Consider the following 25,013-nt stretch of genomic DNA (forward strand, 5'->3'; position numbering starts at 1 on the left):
TAGTTTACTGAGACTCTACACTGTCTCTCTGTATTCTATGGTCCTATAGTTTACTGAGACACTACACTGTCTCTCTGTATTCTATGACCCAATAGTTTACTGATACACTACACTGTCTCTGTAGTCTATGATCCTATAGTTTACTGAGACACTACACTGTATCTCTGTATTCTATGATCCTATAGTTTACTGAGACACTACACTGTCTCTCTGTATTCTATGATCCTATATTTTACTGAGACACTACACTGTCTCTGTATTCTATGATCCTATTGTTTACTGAGACACTACACTGTCTCTATGTATTCTATGATCCTATAGTTTACTGAGACACTACACTGTCTAGCTGTATTCTATGATCCTATAGTTTACTGAGACACTACACTGTCTCTCTGTATTCTAAGATCCTATAGTTTACTGAGACACTACACTGTCTCTCTGTATTCTATGATCCTATAGTTTACTGAGACACTACACTGTCTCTCTGTATTCTAAGATCCTATAGTTTACTGAGACACTACACTGTCTCTCTGTATTCTATGATCCTATAGTTTACTGAGACACTACACTGTCTCTCTGTATTCTATGATCCTATTGTTTACTGAGACACTACACTGTCTCTGTATTCTATGATCCTATAGTTTACTGAGACACTACACTGTCTCTCTGTATTCTATGATCCTATAGTTTACTGAGACACTACACTGTCTCTGTATTCTATGATCCTATAGTTTACTGAGACACTACACTGTCTCTGTATTCTATGATCCTATAGTTTACTGAGACACTACACTGTCTCTCTGTATTCTATGATCCTATAGTTTACTGAGACACTACACTGTCTCTCTGTATTATATGATCATATAGTTTACTGAGACACTACACTGTCTCTGTATTATATGATCCTATAGTTTACTGAGACACTGCACTGTCTCTCTGTATTCTATGATCCTATAGTTTACTGAGACACTACACTGTCTAGCTGTATTCTAAGATCCTATAGTTTACTGAGACACTACACTGTCTCTCTGTATTCTATGATCCTATAGTTTACTGAGACACTACACTGTCTCTCTGTATTCTATGATCCTATAGTTTACTGAGACACTACACTGTCTCTCTGTATTCTATGATCCTATTGTTTACTGAGACACTACACTGTCTCTCTGTATTCTATGATCCTATAGTTTACTGAGACACTACACTGTCTCTGTATTCTATGATCCTATAGTTTACTGAGACACTACACTGTCTCTGTATTCTATGATCCTATAGTTTACTGAGACACTACACTGTCTCTGTATTCTATGATCCTATAGTTTACTGAGACACTACACTGTCTCTGTATTCTATGATCCTATAGTTTACTGAGACACTACACTGTCTCTGTATTCTATGATCCTATAGTTTACTGAGACACTACACTGTCTCTCTGTATTCTATGATCCTATAGTTTACTGAGACACTACACAGTCTCTCTGTATTATATGATCATATAGTTTACTGAGACACTACACTGTCTCTGTATTATATGATCCTATAGTTTACTGAGACACTGCACTGTCTCTCTGTATTCTATGATCCTATAGTTTACTGAGACACTACACTGTCTAGCTGTATTCTATGATCCTATAGTTTACTGAGACACTACACTGTCTCTGTATTCTATGGTCCTATAGTTTACTGAGACACTACACTGTCTCTCTGTATTCTATGATCCTATAGTTTACTGAGACACTGCACTGTCTCTCTACATTCTATGATCCTATAGTTTACTGAGACACTACACTGTCTCTCTGTATTCTATGATCCAATAGTTTACTGAGACACTACACTGTCTCTCTGTATTCTATGATCCTATAGTTTACTGAGATACTACACTGTCTCTGTATTCTATGATCCTATAGTTTACTGAGACACTACACTGTCTCTCTGTATTCTATGATCCTATAGTTTACTGAGACACTACACTGTCTCTGTATTATATGATCCTATAGTTTACTGAGACACTACACTGTCTCTCTGTATTCTACGATCCTATAGTTTACTGAGACACTGCACTGTTTCTCTGTATTCTATGATCCTATAGTTTACTGAGACACTACACTGTCTCTCTGTATTCTATGATCCTATAGTTTACTGAGACACTACACTGTCTCTCTGTATTCTATGGTCCTATAGTTTACTTAGACACTACACTGTCTCTCTGTATTCTATGATCCTATAGTTTACTGAGACTCTACACTGTCTCTCTGTATTCTATGGTCCTATAGTTTACTGAGACACTACACTGTCTCTCTGTATTCTATGATCCTATAGTTTACTGAGACACTGCACTATCTCTCTGTATTCTATGATCCTATAGTTTACTGAGACACTACACTGTCTCTCTACATTCTATGATCCTATAGTTTACTGAGACACTACACTGTCTCTCTGTATTCTATGACCCAATAGTTTACTGATACACTACACTGTCTCTGTAGTCTATGATCCTATAGTTTACTGAGACACTACACTGTATCTCTGTATTCTATGATCCTATAGTTTACTGAGACACTACACTGTCTCTCTGTATTCTATGATCCTATAGTTTACTGAGACACTACACTGTCTCTCTGTATTCTATGGTCCTATAGTTTACTGAGACACTACACTGTCTCTCTGTATTCTATGATCCTATAGTTTACTGAGACTCTACACTGTCTCTCTGTATTCTATGGTCCTATAGTTTACTGAGACACTACACTGTCTCTCTGTATTCTATGACCCAATAGTTTACTGATACACTACACTGTCTCTGTAGTCTATGATCCTATAGTTTACTGAGACACTACACTGTATCTCTGTATTCTATGATCCTATAGTTTACTGAGACACTACACTGTCTCTCTGTATTCTATGATCCTATATTTTACTGAGACACTACACTGTCTCTGTATTCTATGATCCTATTGTTTACTGAGACACTACACTGTCTCTATGTATTCTATGATCCTATAGTTTACTGAGACACTGCACTGTCTCTCTGTATTCTATGATCCTATAGTTTACTGAGACACTACACTGTCTAGCTGTATTCTATGATCCTATAGTTTACTGAGACACTACACTGTCTCTCTGTATTCTAAGATCCTATAGTTTACTGAGACACTACACTGTCTCTCTGTATTCTATGATCCTATAGTTTACTGAGACACTACACTGTCTCTCTGTATTCTAAGATCCTATAGTTTACTGAGACACTACACTGTCTCTCTGTATTCTATGATCCTATAGTTTACTGAGACACTACACTGTCTCTCTGTATTCTATGATCCTATTGTTTACTGAGACACTACACTGTCTCTGTATTCTATGATCCTATAGTTTACTGAGACACTACACTGTCTCTCTGTATTCTATGATCCTATAGTTTACTGAGACACTACACTGTCTCTGTATTCTATGATCCTATAGTTTACTGAGACACTACACTGTCTCTGTATTCTATGATCCTATAGTTTACTGAGACACTACACTGTCTCTCTGTATTCTATGATCCTATAGTTTACTGAGACACTACACTGTCTCTCTGTATTATATGATCATATAGTTTACTGAGACACTACACTGTCTCTGTATTATATGATCCTATAGTTTACTGAGACACTGCACTGTCTCTCTGTATTCTATGATCCTATAGTTTACTGAGACACTACACTGTCTAGCTGTATTCTAAGATCCTATAGTTTACTGAGACACTACACTGTCTCTCTGTATTCTATGATCCTATAGTTTACTGAGACACTACACTGTCTCTCTGTATTCTAAGATCCTATAGTTTACTGAGACACTACACTGTCTCTCTGTATTCTATGATCCTATAGTTTACTGAGACACTACACTGTCTCTCTGTATTCTATGATCCTATTGTTTACTGAGACACTACACTGTCTCTGTATTCTAAGATCCTATAGTTTACTGAGACACTACACTGTCTCTCTGTATTCTATGATCCTATAGTTTACTGAGACACTACACTGTCTCTGTATTCTATGATCCTATAGTTTACTGAGACACTACACTGTCTCTGTATTATATGATCCTATAGTTTACTGAGACACTACACTGTCTCTGTATTCTATGATCCTATAGTTTACTGAGACACTACACTGTCTCTGTATTCTATGATCCTATAGTTTACTGAGACACTACACTGTCTCTGTATTCTATGATCCTATAGTTTACTGAGACACACTGTCTCTCTGTATTCTATGATCCTATAGTTTACTGAGACACTACACAGTCTCTCTGTATTATATGATCATATAGTTTACTGAGACACTACACTGTCTCTGTATTATATGATCCTATAGTTTACTGAGACACTGCACTGTCTCTCTGTATTCTATGATCCTATAGTTTACTTAGACACTACACTGTCTAGCTGTATTCTATGATCCTATAGTTTACTGAGACACTACACTGTCTCTCTGTATTCTATGGTCCTATAGTTTACTGAGACACTACACTGTCTCTCTGTATTCTATGATCCTATAGTTTACTGAGACACTGCACTGTCTCTCTACATTCTATGATCCTATAGTTTACTGAGACACTACACTGTCTCTCTGTATTCTATGATCCAATAGTTTACTGAGACACTACACTGTCTCTCTGTATTCTATGATCCTATAGTTTACTGAGATACTACACTGTCTCTGTATTCTATGATCCTATAGTTTACTGAGACACTACACTGTCTCTCTGTATTCTATGATCCTATAGTTTACTGAGACACTACACTGTCTCTGTATTATATGATCCTATAGTTTACTGAGACACTACACTGTCTCTCTGTATTCTACGATCCTATAGTTTACTGAGACACTGCACTGTTTCTCTGTATTCTATGATCCTATAGTTTACTGAGACACTACACTGTCTCTCTGTATTCTATGATCCTATAGTTTACTGAGACACTACACTGTCTCTCTGTATTCTATGGTCCTATAGTTTACTTAGACACTACACTGTCTCTCTGTATTCTATGATCCTATAGTTTACTGAGACTCTACACTGTCTCTCTGTATTCTATGGTCCTATAGTTTACTGAGACACTACACTGTCTCTCTGTATTCTATGATCCTATAGTTTACTGAGACACTGCACTATCTCTCTGTATTCTATGATCCTATAGTTTACTGAGACACTACACTGTCTCTCTACATTCTATGATCCTATAGTTTACTGAGACACTACACTGTCTCTCTGTATTCTATGACCCAATAGTTTACTGATACACTACACTGTCTCTGTAGTCTATGATCCTATAGTTTACTGAGACACTACACTGTATCTCTGTATTCTATGATCCTATAGTTTACTGAGACACTACACTGTCTCTCTGTATTCTATGATCCTATAGTTTACTGAGACACTACACTGTCTCTGTATTCTATGATCCTATTGTTTACTGAGACACTACACTGTCTCTATGTATTCTATGATCCTATCGTTTACTGAGACACTACACTGTCTCTGTATTCTATGATCCTATAGTTTACTGAAACACTACACTGTCTCTGTATTCTATGATCCTATAGTTTACTGAGACTCTACACTGTCTCTCTGCATTCTATGTATGTATTTACCTTGTTTATTGTAAGTCACTCTGGATAAGAGCGTCTGATAAATGGCTAAATAAAATGACATTGTATAGTTAGCAGTATAACAGTATAGTTGTATAGGTTAGTTTTCATATAACAGTTATCAGTGTAAAAGTATAATAAGTTTTCATCACCTCAAGGAAAGCCTGGACAGCAAAACAAGTGTCCCAGAGCTGAGAGCCATTGGTTCCCTGAGAAGAATTGAAAGATCAAATTAGTATCTGTCTGTCTGTCTGTCTGTCTGTCTGCCTGTATTTATGTCTGTCTGTCTGACCGACCGGTTGGGTTAGATTCCCAGTAGAACCATATCAGTGTCTGAGTAGCACAACTCACTAAGACGTGGTAATTACCTGGAGCTGACGCTAGGTGGAGCTCCACCTTAGACATCTATTATGAACAGTGCTTCTCTGCTGTACAGAAACATACAAACATTATATGCAAAAGAAAATCCAACTCACCTGCATTTTCATGCCATCCAATCCCAACCTAGAACAAATATAACTAGCAGTTATAAGAAATATAACTAGCAGTTATAAGAAATATAACTAGCAGTTAGAACAAATATAACTAGCAGTTAGAACAAATACAATCTCTCAAGAACAGATTCTGCTCTGCGTTTGAATCTGTCGGTAGCCGTGTTGACAACCCGTGCGCATTGGTTTCAAGTGGGCGTGCTATCAGATCAGGAAGCAGGCCGCGCTTTACCCAATCAAATGTAGTGGGCGGGATTTACGTGTGTGCCGTTCCTTCCCCACTAGAAACAGGCCGAAACTCATTTAACAATAGCGTCCTCGAAGCCGACAAGACCACGGAAAGTTAGTAACATCTTAAATTGCTCTTTCATCATAGAAACAAGTGGGCTTATAACCAAAACGATCCATGTTCTTTGGGAGAATTGGTGTTAGTGTTCCGTGGAGAAATATTGTTAGTGGGAATGAAAACATAGTCGCACCACCGGAAGTGGAGCGCTGAAGGCAGACCAAAAACCCCGGTTTCCTTGCGCACGGGTCCACCGTATAGCCCCCCCCAGAGCCAAGTGAAAGAGTAAAAAACAGCAGAGGGCGCTGTTTTTCCTTTTTATTTGGCGATGGGTTCCCAGATTGGAACAAATATAACTAGCAGTTATAACAAATATAACTAGCAGTTATAACAAATAGCAGTTATAACAAATATAACTAGCAGTTAGAACAAATATAACTAGCAGAACAAATACAGCTAGCGGTTAGCTTAATGTGATTTGTCTTTAATTCGTGATTTCAACTCGTCTATTTGATTTTGATTTGATGTTCACTTCTTCATAGTCTAATTAGCCCATTAGCTTTAAGTATTTATCATTGTTTTATGGTACAGACTAGAGGTAGTCTGGTGGTTTGATGTACTATTGATGTATTTATTGGTGATTTGCTGGTGTAATTATTGATGTATTTGTACTGACCACAGGTAGTCTGGGATTCTGGACACATGTTCCTGAAAGATGGGGGAGGACGGTCCTTCCACGTACCAACGCACCAGCATGTTGATGGTCTTGGAGATCTGAGGAGAGACACACTCATTAATATGTTGATGGTCTTGGAGATCTGAGGAAAGACACTCATTGGCTCGTCATGAACATTGACATTTTTTTTGCTGGCAGTGGGCGATTTATTTATGTATTTACTCTGGCAGTGAATGAGTTGTTAACAGTCAGTCCGATCGGTGGGCCTTCCTCTTCTCCTCTTAAGAGGAGGTTTATGGATGTGGTGAGAGACGATATACAGGCTGGAGTGACTGAGGAAGACCCGATGATAATGATAATAATGATGATAATGATGATAATGATGACGATAATGATAATGACAATGATGATAATAATAATAAGTACCGGTCCGATGCTGATACACTTGGTGAAGCGGTCGTCAGCTTGGATGTGGTCGTAGAGCTCCTGAACCGCTCTGTGTCTGAGCCCCGTGCTGTGGTACGACTCATATATGTTCATCACCGCTACAATACAAACATTATTATTATTATTATTATTATTATTATTATTATTATTATTACAACACACCATGCTGTGGTACGACTCATATATGTTCATCACCGCTACAATACAAACATTATTATTATTAATATTATTATTAATACAACACACCATGCTGTGGTACGACTCATATATGTTCATCACCGCTACAATACAAACATTATTATTATTATTAATACAACACACCATGCTGTGGTACGACTCATATACACACACACACACGCGCACGCACACACACACACACACACACACACACACACACACACACACACACACACACACACACACACACACACACACACACACACACACACACACACACACACACACACACACACACACACACACACACACACACACACACACACACACACACACACACACACACACACACACACACACACACACACACACACACACAATTAAGGTGTCATTAAGGTGACATTAGGGTGTCATTAAGGTGACATTAGGGTGTCATACCATAAGCTACAGTCAGCAGGGTGCTATGGGGGGTGTACAGGTCACACAGTGCTACATTGCTCCTCTGATCAGGCCAGTTTATGGATCCATAGTCCTGAACATACAGCTCCTGTATGATAAAACAATATATAGATATATAAACAACACATAGTCCTGAACATACAGCTCCTGAAATGATAAAACAACCTCATTGTTAAGGTATGACAATGATAAAATTATAATTGTTAAGGTAAGACAATGATAAAAGGATAATTGTTAAGGTATGACAATGATAAAAGGATCATTGTTAAGGTATGACAATGATAAAAGGATCATTGTTAAGGTAAGACAATGATAAAAGGATAATTGTTAAGGTATGACAATGATCAAATGACGGTGGTGACAGAGAGGACATGCAGGTGACAGAGAGGACATGCTGGTGACAGAGAGGACATGCAGGTGACAGAGAGGACATGCAGGTGACAGAGGACATGCAGGTGACAGAGGACATGCAGGTGACAGAGAGGACATGTAGGTGACAGAGAGGACATGCAGGTGACAGAGAGGACATGTAGGTGACAGAGAGGACATGTAGGTGACAGAGAGGACATGCAGGTGACAGAGGACATGCAGGTGACAGAGGACATGCAGGTGACAGAGAGGACATGTAGGTGACAGAGAGGACATGCAGGTGACAGAGAGGACATGCAGGTGACAGAGAGGACATGTAGGGGACAGAGAGGACATGTAGGTGACAGAGAGGACATGCAGGTGACAGAGAGGACATGCAGGTGACAGAGGACATGCAGGTGACAGAGAGGACATGTAGGTGACAGAGAGGACATGTAGGTGACAGAGAGGACATGCAGGTGACAGAGAGGACATGTAGGTGACAGAGAGGACATGCAGGTGACAGAGAGGACATGCAGGTGACAGAGAGGACATGCAGGTGACAGAGGACATGTCGGTGACAGAGAGGACATGCAGGTGATAGAGAGGACATGCAGGTGACAGAGAGGACATGCAGGTGACAGAGAGGACATGCAGGTGACAGAGAGGACATGTAGGTTGCAGAGAGGACATGTAGGTGACAGAGAGGACATGCAGGTGACAGAGAGGACATGCAGGTGACAGAAAGGACATGTAGGTGACAGAGAGGACATGCAGGGGACAGAGGACATGTCGGTGACAGAGAGGACATGTACGTGACAGAGAGGACATGCAGGTGACAGAGAGGACATGCAGGTGACAGAGAGGACATGCAGGTGACAGAGAGGACATGCAGGTGACAGAGAGGACATGTAGGTGACAGAGAGGACATGCAGGTGACAGAGGACATGCAGGTGACAGAGAGGACATGTTGGTGACAGAGAGGACATGCAGGAGGCTAGAATGACAGAGGACATGTAGGGGACTGAGAGGATATGTAGGTGATAGAGAGGACATGCAGGTGACAGAGAGGACATGCAGGTGACAGAGAGGACATGTAGGTGAAAGAGGACATGTAGGTGACAGAGAGGACATGTAGGTGACAGAGAGGACATGCAGGTGACAGAGAGGACATGTAGGTGACAGAGAGGACATGCAGGTGACAGAGAGGACATGTAGGTGACAGAGGACATGTAGGTGACAGAGAGGACATGCAGGAGGCTTGAATGACAGAGGACATATAGGGGACTGAGAGGATATGTAGGTGACAGAGAGGACATGCAGGAGGCTGGAGTGAGGAAGACTTAGAAGAATTAGCCGAAAGAATAAGAAGTTAGACAGGTACCTGTCTGAGGCTGAGCACCAGGTGGTCCTCCTTGGCAGTGAGACGGGTAGCGTAGCAGTAGCTCATAGGAAGGTAAACCTGTCTGCAGTGACACCACAATGTAGACGGGTGAGCAGGAAACCATGTGGGAAACAACCTGAAACAGAATCAATCAATCAATGTCATAAATGATTGATGTCACAGGGTGGTCACATTGTGTCATTGTGTCTGTCTGTCTGTCTGTCTGTCTGTCTGTGTCAGTGTGTGTGTGTGTGTGTGTGTGTGTGTGTGTGTGTGTGTGTGTGTGTGTGTGTGTGTGTGTGTGTGTGTGTGTGTGTGTGTGTGTGTGTGTGTGTGTGTGTGTGTGTGAGAGAATATGTGATGCAGGGCGTTCCTGAAAAATATTATTTGTTCTCAGCCTCCCCTGGTTCAATAAAGAAAAATAAGAAAAAAATAGTAATAATGAAAAAGAAGGTCATGATGGTCATGTACGGTACAGTCTACGACAAGGTCATTCATAAAAGAAGGTACGGTCATCTACGTCACTTTTTCTGTCCAGTTCCAGCTGGCAGATTGTCGCACTGGGAGGTGGATATAAACACTGGATCAGATTAGATCACATCCATATAAACACTGGATCAGATTAGATCACATCCATATAAACACTGGATCAGATTAGATCACATCCATATAAACATTGAATCAGATTAGATTTAATCAGAATTATTTCAATCAGAATGGAATAAAAGTTCATCATAGAGCACTGGAGTCTGACGTAATGTACGCATCGTCCCCCCCCCCCCCATTCTGAATTCCATAGACGTGTTTAATATGGCGTCATATAAGAACTGTGTTCCAAACATAAACAAATGATCCCGGCGGTTTGACTCATATTGATATGAAGCATCAACTGGCGGTGAGAAAACGCCAACGTTATCAAATTAATTACATTTTGGCCAGAAACACACTGTATCAAATATGAGTGACTGATTATGGTAAACCATTATTTTTTCTATTGCCTGACAACCAACCAGAAACGATACATGGCGTCCTTTAGATGCCTCAATAGAATTATACAATGTGCACATCGAAAAACAAGTGATAACGGAACAACCTTTGACATGTCTTCTTTTATATTCCTGAACCCATTAACTGAAGAAGAACTCACCACATCTCAGGAAGTTGAGTGTTCATTCATTTAAATAGTAGAAGAAGAACTCACCACATCTCAAGGTATATAAAAAGAAGGTACGGTCATCTACGTCATTTTCACTATCATGCAATTCCAGCCGGCAGATGCGTCTTAGCCTGGTAAACCCCCCTCCCTCCGGAAATCTAATTTCCATCTGATTCCTGAAATCAAATGGAAATGAGATTTCTGGAGGGAGGGGGGTTTACCAGGCTAGATGCATCTTACCATGGGAGCCAGACTGCAGCCTTGAGTTCGGTGGAATGCATTGGAGTTAATGAGAGCCCGGTGGACCAGCTCATGAACAACATATATTTCTGAATGACTGAGACCTTTGTAAAGTAATTGCTTCTCGAAAATAAAAGATGACATATCACACATTGTTTTCTGCTGTGTTGCTTTTCTATGTGTCCACTATAAGTTTATTGAGCGATCTGAAGAGCACAAAGTACGCGATACTGCAGAGCCAGAAACCAGTGTTGCCATGTCCGTTTATTATAAGCGACTTTGGGCTTATTTTTTTATGTGAAGCTGCTTGTAAATATTGGTGGTTGCGGTTTTTGGGGCTTTTTTCTAAAGTGTAGTTGATAATTTGGGCTTGGGCTTCACAATTAAAAAAATATTTTAACCAGTGATTCTCAATTATTTTTATGTCATGGACCCCCAAATTAATATGTATTTGTCCCTAATCTCTCAAGAACATATTCTGCTCTGCGTTGGAATCTGTCGTGAAGGCTCGTCATAACATGTACGCACTGGGCTACAAGTGGGCGTGCCTTCAGATCAGGAAGCAGGCCGCGCTTTACCCAATCAAATGTAGTGGGCGGGATTCACGTGTCCGTCGATCTTTCCCCCTCGAAACAAACCCAAACTAATTTAACAATAGCGTCCGCGGAGCAGACAAAACCACGGAAAGATATTCACATTTTAACTTACTCTTTCATCATAGAAACAAGTGGGCTTTTAACCAAAACGATCCATGTTCTCTGGGAGAAGTGGTGTTAGTGTTCCGTGTAGAAATATTGTTAGTGGGAATGAAAAAATAGTGGCACCACCGGAAGTGAAAGCTGAAGGCAGACCTAAACCCCGGTTTCCTTTGCGCACGTGTGCTACGTCGCCATTGTCCCAGAGCCAATGTAAGATAGTACAAACAGCAGAGGGCGCTGTTTTTCATTCTTATTTGGTTCTGGGTTCCCAGATTGATTGTCCCTAACCCCATCTGAAAATGTTTTGTGCCAGGGAGCCCCGTACCAGATTTGTGTTGTTAGAGGGTTTAAAAAAATCTTCAAATATTTCACATTTTATTTCAAGATTTATTTGAGAATAGCAGATCTACAAGCTCACAATGCGTCGCATTACGACACGTTGTGAGCTGTAGATATTTTCAATGGAAACAGTATAAAGGTTTAAAGTGCTCATAAAGGCTTCTTTTGGGCTTGTTTTCCTAGACCTGGTTGTTATTTCTCTCACAAAATCTGGCAACACTGCCAGAAACGATACATGCCGCTGTTTAGATGCCTCAATAAAATTATACAGTGTGCTAAAAAAACTGAAAATTGAAAAATGTATTGGAAACAAACCTGTGATAGGTCTTCTTTTATATTCCTGAACCAATTATTTGACAAAGGACACAATCGTTCAGAAATAGTGTTTGTTCACAAGCTGGTCCAGCCGGCTGCCATAGACTGGGCCAATGTATTTCACCTAACTTCCGGTTCCGGTTTTGGCTTCCATGCGCGTCAATGGCGTCTGCCCGGCCCCTAGGCCCGGCCCCTAGGCCCGGCCCCTAGGCTGACTCTACCTTCTTTTATCATAGCCTTGCCACATCTCAGGAAGTAGAGCAGTGGTGGCTTATCCAACGGGCTTGAGGTGCTGAAGCACAGGGCACCAACCTTGACAACCCTGACAAAACGGTCTCGGGGGGCACGAAACCGGGTCCAAGCACCGGGCACCACTAAGGGTTAATCCGCCCCTGGGTGGGATGGTCGGGGGAGAAGCAAACCACGCCTACATAGGAGACCATTTGTAGGATTTGTGTACTATTTCGCCTCTAGTGGTTCCAATGGAGATCGTGTATCTTCCTAAATTAACAATCTTTGGAAAAACTCACCACATCTCAGGAAGTAGAGTGTTCATTCCCTCCCAGCTGTAAACATTTAAGATGGCCAACCAGAATTTACCCCAGGATGGAATCCCTACAGCGCCACCTACAGGACAGCATGAGATATGATGTGTTAATAGCACCACCTAGAGGACAACATGAGATAAGATTCACTTTGGTTCATGTGTTAAAGGGATATTTAACTTTCAAACATAATTTTCATGTCATTTTAACGTCTACTCAGGCTTCTGTGTTTCACTCACAGTTTTTAAGTTGCTTGATTCAGTATTTAGATATTTGATATTCATTTTATCAGACACGCCCCCTTCCTATACAAACCCATTGTAACTTCAAACTCCATTTTAATCATGATAGATTCATCAAAAACACCGTCCTTGGTTCTGGTGACTCATACTGCCCTCCTAATACGCGAGGGGCCGTGTTTTTTCAATTACTTATATATTACTTATATATATATATATATATATATATATATATATATATATATATATATATATATATATATATATATATATATATATATATACATAAATATATATATATAGACATCAAGGTGAGGGTTCAGGCTCAGACATCAAGGTGAGGGTTAGGGTTAGGGTTCAAACATCAAGGTAAGGGTTAGGGTTCAGGTTCAGACATCAAGGTGAGGGTTAGGGTTAGGGTTCAGACATCAAGGTAAGGGTTAGGGTTAAGGTTCAGACATCAAGGTGAGGGTTAGGGTTCAAACATCAAGGTAAGGGTTAGGGTTCAGGTTCAGACATCAAATAAGGGTTAGGGTTCAGGTTCAGACATCAAGGTGAGGGTTAGGGTTCAGACATCAAGGTAAGGGTTAGGGTTCAGGTTCAGATATCAAGGTAAGGGTTAGGGTTCAGGTTCAGACATCAAGGTAAGGGTTAGGGTTAGGGTTCAGACATCAAGGTGAGGGTTATGGTTCAGGTTCAGACATCAAGGTGAGGGTTAGGGTTCAGGTTCAGACATCAAGGTAAGGGTTAGGGTTCAGGTTCAGACATCAAGGTGAGGGTTAGGGTTAGGGTTCAGACATCAAGGTGAGGGTTAGCTTTAAGTCCTCCCTAAAAAGGCTGCTGATTGACAGTGTGACGGTCTGATCACAACTCTATTGATCTGTAATGTTAGTAATGTTAATTAATCAATCATTTGTTTGAGTCAATAAATCAATAAATAATTAGTTTGAGTCAATAAATCAATCAATCATTGGAGACGTGGCATGTGACCTCTGACCTTTGCTGTGGAGGTTGTTTCTGGCTCGAACTAGATCCGGGTCGTCTGGATCCACTCCCAGAATCCTCAGCGACGTGTAGCTCAACGCCGTTCCGAACACCGTCGACTTATCTTCTATATGTCTGGAAGAAAACATTGATATGTCTGGAAGAAAACATTGATTTATCTTCTATATGTCTGGAAGAAAACATTGATTTATCTTCTATATGTCTGGATGATAACCGATTTATCTTCTATAAGAAAACTGTTAACACAGAGGACAGAACCGTTGCCACTGCGGACGGGACGGTGCTCGAGGCAGTCGAGGACTTCAAATATCTCGGGGTCTGAACCGCTTCAACGGAACAGGACCTGAACTCGCCTGGCATGGGATGAGGAGGAGAGTGTGGAAATCAGGCGTGAGGAGAAGACCTCAAGAGACGGCTGTTCGTAGCTACAGTGGAGTCAGTACTGCTGTATGAGGCCGTGACATGGACCCTCACAGTGGAGTCAGTACTGCTGTATGGAGCTGAGCCATGGACCCTCACAGTGGAGTCAGTACTGCTGTATGGAGCTGAGACATGGACCCTCACAGTGGAGTCAGTACTGCTGTATGGAACTGAGACATGGACCCTCACAGTGGAGTCAGTACTGCTGTATGGAGCTTAGACATGGACCCTCACAGTGGAGTCAGTACTGCTGTATGGGGCTGAGACATGGACCCTCACAGTGGAGTCAGTACTGCTGTATGGAACTGAGACATGGACCCTCACAGTGGAGTCAGTACTGCTGTATGGAGCTGAGACATGGACCCTCACAGTGGAGTCAGTACTGCTGTATGGAGCTTAGACATGGACCCTCACAGTGGAGTCAGTACTGCTGTATGGGGCCGAGACATGGACCCTCACAGTGGAGTCAGTACTGCTGTATGGGGCCGAGACATGGACCCTCACAGTGGAGTCAGTACTGCTGTATGGAGCTGAGACATGGACCCTCACAGTGGAGTCAGTACTGCTTTATGGAGCTGAGACATGGACCCTCACAGTGGAGTCAGTACTGCTGTATGGAGCTGACACATGAACCCTCACAGTGGAGTCAGTACTGCTGTATGGAGCTGAGACATGGACCCTCACAGCACAACAGGAAAGGACCCTGGAAGGAGTCTACATAAGAATTCTACGAATGGCACTAGGTGTCACATGGACGAACCACATCAGAAACGTAGTCCTCTATGGGGACCTACCACGGGTCACAGACAAGGTCAGAGAGAGAAGAATGAGGCTAGGGCACTGTGTCAGGCACCCGGAACTAGTGGCAAGCAAACTGACACTATGGGAGCCAACCCAGGACACAGCCAGGAAAGGCAAGAAGCCACATTTTTTTTGCATCTACGTAGCCACCTACGTAGATGCACTGCAGTATCACAGTGGAGCCAGTAGGAGGTGCACCACCTACGAAGAAGCACTGCAGTGTCACAGTGGAGCCAGTAGGAGGTGCACCACCTACGTAGATGCACTGCAGTGTCACAGTGGAGCCAGTAGGAGGTGCACCACCTACATAGATGCACTGCAGTTAAATATAATATAATATTATTATCAGACCCAAGGGGTCGGGCTTACATGAGGCTTTGTATCTGTTTCGTCCATACATGGGCAGGGGTCATTTGTCCTCCGGCCCCAGCCAAAAAAATAGTTTGTGACGTCCCCTTTCGTCATACATGGGCAGGCAGAGACGTGCACACATAGACACTAGGTAGTGCTTGAGCACCTGCCCGTTTGCCCTCTGGACAGCAATGTGCCCTTTTGAAAGTTCGTTTTTTACAGTGTTCCTTTTTTTTTAACAGTGTGCAGTATGTGGCCCATGGTAACATCGATCAATTCTGGATTAAAAGCTTCTAATATGCCCCAAATGCGCGTTTTAATGTTGTCAAACATCCCCACACGTGCCCTGGCTGCAGCGGCGGCGCAGCCCCTCCCTTCCCTGCTCTCAACGTGAACGCGCACGTCGCGCAGAGCAGAGCAGAGCAGACAGTCAGTCACTCAGGCAGAGTCAGACAGACAGTCAGAGTGAGAATCGTCCCCTGCGCGGGTTTTCACTTCTCTTTCATTCAATTTTGCACTGATTGACAGCCACCAGGTAACAAATACAACGAGTGTATTGTTTAATCCCCTAAATCAGATGCCAAACTATAACTTCACTCTTCTTTTCTTCAATTTCTTGCATCCATTTAGTCTCTTGTGCAGAAAGTCTCATTCAGCGCAGCTGTGCCTTAATTAGCGTTTTCCAGTGGTGGAAAAAGTACTCACATTTCTAGTAAAAGTAAAAGTATCAATACTGCAATGTAGAAATACTCAAAAAATAATTTACTTGAGTAAAACTACAAAAGTATTGGTATCAAAATGTACTTAAAGTACCAAAGTAACTTAAGTAAAAGTGCTCATTTATGCAGAATATCCCATTTCACAAGTTTTGAAATGTATAAAACTCTTTTGAAAATAGCAGATCTACAAGCTCACAATGCGTCATTATGAGCTTGCTATTTTCAAATGGCTGAAATGTATATAGGGCTGAAGCGATGAAATGTATGTTTTGTAATAATAATCTACTAAATCTACAAAGTAACTAGTAACTAAAGTTTTCAAATAATTGTAGTGGAGTAAAAGTAGAATATTTGCATCTGAGTGAGATGTAGTGGAGACAGTAGAAGTAAGTGTATTGAAAATGGGAAATACTCAAGTAAAGTAAAAATGCCTCAAAATTGTACTTAAGTACAATACTTGAGTACATGCACTTAGTTACTTTCCACCACTGGCGATTAACCCTTAATTATCATGCACAGCAGAGCAGTACATTGATGTAGCTAATTTGCATTTACCACCTGCAGAATAATGCCTAGAAAAGACAGGCTAAGAAAAGAGAAACAAAGAGAGCTACAGCAGGCAGCCCGGGGAAGCAGCTCTCTGCTCTCCTGGGTAAAGCCGCCTGAGCCTACCAGCAAGGAAGATGAGGAGGCAGATGTGCCTGATGAACCTTTACCCATCAATGATGAAGATGAAGAAGAAAGGTCAGAGTCAATACCAGAGTCATGTTAAGGGACAAACTGTCTAGAGTCCTTTCATGCTTAGATTTGAACTGTTTGATTATAATAAGGGTAATAATAATAATTATTATTATTATTTTATTGAGAGGCCCACAGTTTATTTTAACCACGCTAAGTGCTTTGGTGATACTGAATCAGACATGATCATGAAGCTACTTGCCAAATGACAAAAAAAAAGAAGCTATGTGGTAGGGTGTTGGATTTTGGCCATGACAGTTAAAGTCTGGTGAGTCTTAATGTTGTCATGCATTGCATCGCCTTACCCAAATAATTGAAATAAACATCATATTCTATATTGTTTGTATTCTATTCTAGATGCAATAGTCCATCTATGAGCATGGAAGATGAGGGAGACAAATCCATAGAAAATATCACTGAGTCAGACACAGATGAAGCAGAAATGTCAGAGTCCAGAGCAGCACCATGTTCAGAAACAGTGCTCTCTGATGATGACCAAAATGAGGGAGAGATGGAAGGAGAATCCTCCATAGATGAAGAGAGCGAAGAACCAACTGTTCGTGAAAAAGATAAAACAATTGCAAAGATAGCGATAATGCAATATCCAACAGATCCTTCCCATGTAGAAGCCTTTAACATCAAGTGCAATGACAGCTACATTTCCATGTGCTGCAGTGTAGGCCCATGTCAAGCAGATATGGCATACCCCAAAAATACAGAAGGGCGGTCATTCCAAAAACAATGGTTCTCTGGGAATGCGTGGCTGGAGTACTCACCTACTGCTAATTCAATGCACTGTTTTAGTTGTCGGCTTTTCCACTCTGAGGAAAAGTACAAAAGTAGAATAGCATGGACCATGATGGCGTAAGGAAGTGGAACACTGCTCTTGAAAAAAATCAAGCAACATTCATGCACAGAGATGCACATGACAAGCATGGTTAGTTGGACCAACTATCAAAAAAATGCACTCCAGTCTGCATTTGATGTCTCAGATGTGAAGGGGGTGGAGGCTAGAGAGCGAGAGAGGCAGACTAATAGAGAGATCCTGACCAGGTTGATCGATATCACATTATATATTGCACGACAGGGACAAGCATTCAGAGGCAGTGATGAGAGAGAGTCCAGTACCAACCGAGGTAACTTTCTTCAATTAGTGAATTTATTTGCCAAATATGACACTGTGCTGAATATGCATACAGAGAAAGTTGCCCAGGTGAAAGTAACCAAGACAAGGCCCCAGGTGTCAGCGCTCTCTAATAGGAGCCAAAATGACATTATAGCAGCGCTGGCTACTTACTTCAGGAGGGAGATACGAGCTGAATTGAAAGAAGCTGAAATCTACTCCATACTCCTTGATGAAACCTCAGATGTTTCCCGCAAAGAACAAGTGTCCTTTGTGGTGCGATATTTCCATCAGATGGAAATCAAAGAGAGATTCATTGAGGTGTGCACTGTTGATACAACCACAGGTCAGGAGCTGGAGAAAACTGTGCTCTCACTTCTCCAGAAGAATGGCCTAGAGCTGAAAAATCTGTATGGCCAAGGCTACGATGGAGCAGCCAACATGAGTGGCATGTATAAAGGTCTTCAAGCCAGAATACGCGCACACAATGAGAAAGCCTTCTATGTGCACTGCAAAGCAAAATCTGGTCCTGGTCGAAGCTTCAAAGTCCAACAAGCATTTTATCACATTCTTCAACATTGTGGAGAAACTATATGTTTTTTGCAATGGCTCCCCAAAGCGCCATGCTGCCTTGGTGAAATGCCAGCAGTCTCTGTATCCTGGACAGCGTGTTCTGGAGCTCCAGCAGCTGTCGGATACCCGATGGGCATGCAGGGAGGCAGCACTGAAGGCCCTTCAGAGAATTCTGAATGCTGTTTTGAAGCTCCTTGATGACATCATTGACATCGATCCACCTGACCTGGGCCGAGGTGATGCTCAGATGTACAGACATGCGATCAACTTCATATTCCTTCTCGGCCTGGAAATCGCCACGCCAGTGTTCAAAGTCACTGCTTTGGCATCAGATTCTCTGCAGAAAGAAGGATTGGACCACTCCACTGCCTACAAGGTGATTGATGGTGTGCTTCGCACATTGCAAACCATGAGGTCTGAGGAGAGGTTTGGGGAGATATTTAAATGTGCATCAGAGAAGGCAGAGAGCCTCGACATTGAAGTGCCTACTGTAGTGCCTGGTCAGGACAAGAAACGGAAAGTGCCAAAGCGTTTGCAACACGGCCCAACAGTGTCTCAAGTAGGTGCTCAGTTTGACTCTGTGGAGGCATACTTCAGGAGTACTGTGTACTACACCTTTCTGGATAGTATGACTGAGGAGCTTAAGAGGAGATTCAAGGGGAACACACCTGGAAGTGGAAGTCCCACTGACAAAATCATCCAGTCCTTCCACCCCTTAACAGTACATGCCAAGTGGGTAAGCAACCCAGACGCAGAAGCAAAGGAAGCTGTCCACATCCTCTGTGATTTTTATGGAGAAGACGAGGACCAGCTGCAGGCAGAACTGAAGGTCTTCCACTCCAGCTTTCCTTCAGAAAACCTCAAAGAAATCTTTGCCATACTGAGGGAAAACAGGGGCCAGCTCATCTTTCCAGCCTTTGTGAAGATGATACAAATCTATGCAACACTGCCAGTGACAACAGCTTCTGTGGAGAGATCATTTTCTAAGCTGAAAATTATCAAGAACCAACTGAGAAGTCTGTGTGGAGAAGAACGGCTCTCTGACCTTCTCCTGATTGCCATAGAGACAGACATCGAGATCAATTATAGTGAGGTCATCAGAATATTCAAAGACATGGCACCAAGGAGGATGCTCCTTTAAAGTAGGACTGGAGAAAGACAATGATAATAAGACCACAATGGAGACTCCTTTATTCTTTGAAAAAGTGTGAAAACGTACATGCTCTGGCTAGAGGGCGCTGCTGCTACAGATTGCCAAAACATTCTAGACTCCATGAAGAACAGAGCTGATTTGTTGGCACAAGTCTCACAACAAATATTCACATTCATCCAAAGTATTATTCACTTTAGTTTATTAGCTTTATTTTATTTTATAGCTAAGTTAAATAGACTAATTAAGGAATTTTCTGTTGATGCCACAAGCTTTTGTTATGTAAAATCCCTGTGTGATCTCTGGTGAGTTAGCCCAGGCCCCAGTGGTTCTCAACCTTTTCAGGTTGATTACTTTTGATGTAGTAATGCTATTTTTTCATTTCATTTTATTTATTTCTGAGGTATTAAAAAGGTCTTAAAAGTCACTTGTTAATAAAGTATTCAGTCAATCAATCAATGCTCACTCAAGTCATTATTTAGTCAGTTATTTATTTTAAAGACGCTAAAGCATGCACAATGTGGCACTGCAATCTTTGTTTGTTCTGTTGTTGCTTATTTAAATTGTTACAATAATTTACCAGAAACCAACCTGTTGAATATTATAAACATCTGCATCAGACAGCATATGGCTATTGAAATAAATATATATGCAATTACCACCTACAAGATGTGCCTTTAATAAATCTCACACTACTAAGGCAGCCGGCGGTTCCACCAGGGCCGGTTCTAGGGGGGGGCAGGGGTGGGCAGTGCCCACCCAAACGTGCATCCTGCCCACCCAATCAAAATTGGGGTAAAAAAAAAAAAAAAATATATATATATATATATATATATATATATTTTTTTTTTATAGACCCTGGGGTCTATACTGGCAGGGGTCATACCCCTGGCAGGTTCAACCAAGCCAGGCAGGTTTCAGGGTAGAGGTCAGACAAAAGGCAACATTTTTTTATAGGTCTAACTGTGCCAAAATGCATATTTTCCTATGCATATTTTCCTACGCATTTGGGGGGTTTGGGGCCCCCGAAAACCCTCCAAATGGTTTTGGGCCCCCCCAAAAAAAAAATCGCCGCCGCGCGATGGCGTCCCCCCAGAAGGTGCCCTTTTTTTTCACTTGAGCGCCTGCCCCTCAAAATGTCTGTGCACGCCACTGTGGGCAGGGGCCATTTGTCCTCCGGCCCCAGCCAAAAAAAAGTTTGTGACGTCCCCTTTCGTCACAAACTATTCATGACATCATGAACTTCAGTTATAAAGTGGTTTGTAGGTGTGTTACATACTAGGACTTCATTTTGGGTCTGGCAGAACCAGGTCTCCTGGTCTTGTATAACTTACAGTCCCCATCCTCCGTCAGACAGTTGAACAGATCTCAGATATCTGATAATTTCTTTCCTCCAGGCTTCAGGCAGCGAGATCTGAGTCACATGACATGTGATGAGGAGACCTGCACACACACGACACACACACGACACACACACACACACACACACACACACACACACACACACACACACACACACACACACACACACCACACACACACACACACACACACACACACACACACACACACACTCACAAGTTGTGAGTTTGTAGATCAGTCAGTTTGTGACATTGCAGCACAACTAAGTATAAACTAGAATATTTGTAATTCTGGGAAATTGTAAGTGTGGTTGCGCCGACGCAAGTTGCAGGTTGCGGCCGCCGGGACACGACGATTACGCTGGGAGGAATACCGTGCGACGTCCGATTCGAATTTGGTATTTTTTGGAACCTGATCGGATCCTGCGTTTGTGATACATGACTTTTGATTTTAGGAAATAGGCCCCTCCCACAAAAGAAACTGTCCCCTCCCACAAATGATGCAAGCCAATTACATTGTAATGTCACTCCTGAGATCGCTTGTATTTCATGTTGAAAGGATTACTCCCCCCAAAAATCTATTTTTGCATCAAACGGTTACATTTTGCACATTTGTGGCGCCCCCTGGGTGCTTTTGGCGATTCGTTGAGTACACGACCCTCGTGAAGTGATTCAAATTTTTGATTGACTAGACGTTTCGTTCGGGATTTTTATTACGGACGAACGGTATGGACTATCAAAAATCAGTTCGCATATGTTCATCGCATGGGTCCAGAGATCATGTGTAAAGGACAAAATCTGTAGGAGGAGGAGCAAGAGTGCTTTGAAGAAAACTCTAAATGGCGGAAGATCTATACATACGCAAATGGGCGTGGACTATATGGGGAGTTGCGTCATGACCTAAAGAATCCAGGGGAAAATATTTGTTTATTCTACGACCTACGGTTCAAGAGTTATATGCCGAAACGTAAAGTAGGCTGTTATAGCGCCACCATGAGGCCGACTGGTGTAATTATATTGTTCAAAATTAGGGCACTGGACTATGAACCTCTCTAAGTGTTGTATCCTTAGCCCTTACGGTTTCCGAGAGAAAGATACTTGAATGGGAGTTTTTGCATATCCCATTTCAAGTTAATGGGGAAAAATGTATTCACTAATAAATTAATATCAATTAAACTATACAACGTATGTCTTAGCAAAATGGATGCCAATGAAGACGGTCAATTTGAGTGTGTGCCGCAAAAACTGAGGGACAGTAGCGGGACAACATAACGTTTATCCGGAAAAATTAATTCGGACAAGTACTATCATCTGGCAAACACACTACAGGGAAACATCTAAACCTAACTTCTAAAAGTCTGACGTGTGACGTGGTATAAATTATGTCATAAATATAACCTGGAAGCAGAAACAAAGGTCCTCCGTAGTCTCCAGCCCAGTGTCCGTCCTCAGCTTGCAGCAGACTGTAGAAGTTCATTCCTTTAAGAGCCGATTCCGCTGCCGTGTCTACCGGCTCACTGTCTGGTATGAACCCACTCTGTAGAGACATAAACATTATATAAATAAAACTACACACCGGACACACGGACCCGCGCGCACACACACACACACACACACACACACACACACACACACACACACACACACACACACACACACACACACACACACACACACACACACACACACACACACACACACACACACACACACACACACACACACAGTGCCATAGCCCCAGCTACTGGTAAGAGCTACGACAGGGAATGGCACAGGTTTGAGCTATGGTGTGAGAAGACTCACACTTTACCTTATCAGACCCCCTTGACAGTCGTTCGTTTTTTTCCCAGATTAGCATAAAGCATCTGGTGCTCAAACTGCGTTGCTGATGGCCTTAGTGTCCACTAAGCATCACAGGAGGTTAAGAGACTGCACCTTCTCTGCCCGGTGAGGGCCTTAGTGTCCACTAAGCATCACAGGAGGATAAGAGACTTCACAGTCTCTGCGCGGTGAGGCCAATGAGAGTGTATGTAGACAGATCACAGACTTCAGGGAAGTCGGATCAGTTGTTGGGTCTTGCCCCCAGGTTCTACAGCTTGGACGTAACTGCGCCCCCAGTGGCGCATACGGTCCTAAGTGTCACTTCCAGCCAGGCATTGACATACCTTGGGCTGGTAAATTGAAACTTCGGGATGCTATATAAATGCACCATTTACCATTTACCATTACAATAAGGGAGTTTAATAAATCTCTCCCATAGCGAGACCTCGCAGCGGAGTACTGAATATAGAACTATATTCTATGAAGTACGAAGCGAGAGGTCTCGCCAAGACACCCTTCTTGTTCAAGGCAGACGAGAAGAAGAAAGTCTTTTTCCGACGTAAGGGTTTGGATACGCCCCCTGATATACTACGGAGGGCGCCCTGACCGGAGGGCGGGACCTCCGGTCATGAAGGCGAATTTATTTTCTCGCGTTTCTCAGACCAAAGGCTGTGGTCACTACTAAACGCTTCTCAGACCAAAGACTGTGGTCACTACTATATGCTTCTCAGACCAAAGACTGTGGTCACTACTAGACACTTCTCAGACCAAAGACTGTGGTCACTACTATATGCTTCTCAGACCAAAGACTGTGGTCACTACTATATGCTTCTCAGACCAAAGGCTGTGGTCACTACTATATGCTTCTCAGACCAAAGACTGTGGTCACTACTAGACGCTTCTCAGACCAAAGACTGTGGTCAATACTAGATGTTTCTCAGACCAAAGACTGTGGTCACTACTATATGCTTCTCAGACCAAAGACTGTGGTCACTACTAGACACTTCTCAGACAAAAGACTGTGGTCACTACTAGACACTTCTCAGACCAAAGGCTGTGGTCACTACTAGACACTTCTCAGACCAAAGACTGTGGTCACTACTATATGCTTCTCAGACCAAAGGCTGTGGTCACTACTATATGCTTCTCAGACCAAAGACTGTGGTCACTACTATATGCTTCTCAGACCAAAGACTGTGGTCACTACTATATGCTTCTCAGACCAAAGACTGTGGTCACTACTATATGCTTCTCAGACCAAAGACTGTGGTCACTACTAAACACTTCTCAGACCAAAGACTGTGGTCACTACTAGACACTTCTCAGACCAAAGACTGTGGTCACTACTAGACGCTTCTCAGACCAAAGACTGTGGTCAATACTAGACACTTCTCAGACCAAAGGCTGTGGTCACTACTATATGCTTCTCAGACCAAAGACTGTGGTCACTACTAGACGCTTCTCAGACCAAAGACTGTGGTCAATACTAGACACTTCTCAGACCAAAGACTGTGGTCA

The 25,013-nt window shown here is 42.2% G+C and overlaps 1 protein-coding gene across 1 annotated transcript in view; it reads right to left on the reverse strand.

The window, feature by feature from the left end:
- The window catches only part of lss (lanosterol synthase (2,3-oxidosqualene-lanosterol cyclase)), a 74,339-nt gene that overhangs the window by 42,701 nt on the left and 6,625 nt on the right, over positions 1-25,013 (reverse strand). Inside the window, exons 3-12 of the mRNA XM_080412960.1 lie at positions 23,073-23,211; positions 21,648-21,756; positions 14,431-14,552; positions 13,180-13,276; positions 9,902-10,037; positions 8,149-8,257; positions 7,513-7,631; positions 7,087-7,184; positions 6,110-6,137; positions 5,786-5,842 (exon numbers count right to left, since the gene is read on the reverse strand). Of these exons, the coding sequence (XP_080269086.1) occupies positions 5,786-5,842; positions 6,110-6,137; positions 7,087-7,184; positions 7,513-7,631; positions 8,149-8,257; positions 9,902-10,037; positions 13,180-13,276; positions 14,431-14,552; positions 21,648-21,756; positions 23,073-23,211 (1,014 nt within the window). The remainder of the gene's footprint in view (positions 1-5,785; positions 5,843-6,109; positions 6,138-7,086; positions 7,185-7,512; positions 7,632-8,148; positions 8,258-9,901; positions 10,038-13,179; positions 13,277-14,430; positions 14,553-21,647; positions 21,757-23,072; positions 23,212-25,013) is intronic.

The sequence above is a fragment of the Gymnoscopelus braueri genome (assembly GCF_963280865.1).
Source record: "Gymnoscopelus braueri genome assembly, chromosome: 18".
NCBI lineage: Eukaryota > Metazoa > Chordata > Actinopteri > Myctophiformes > Myctophidae > Gymnoscopelus > Gymnoscopelus braueri.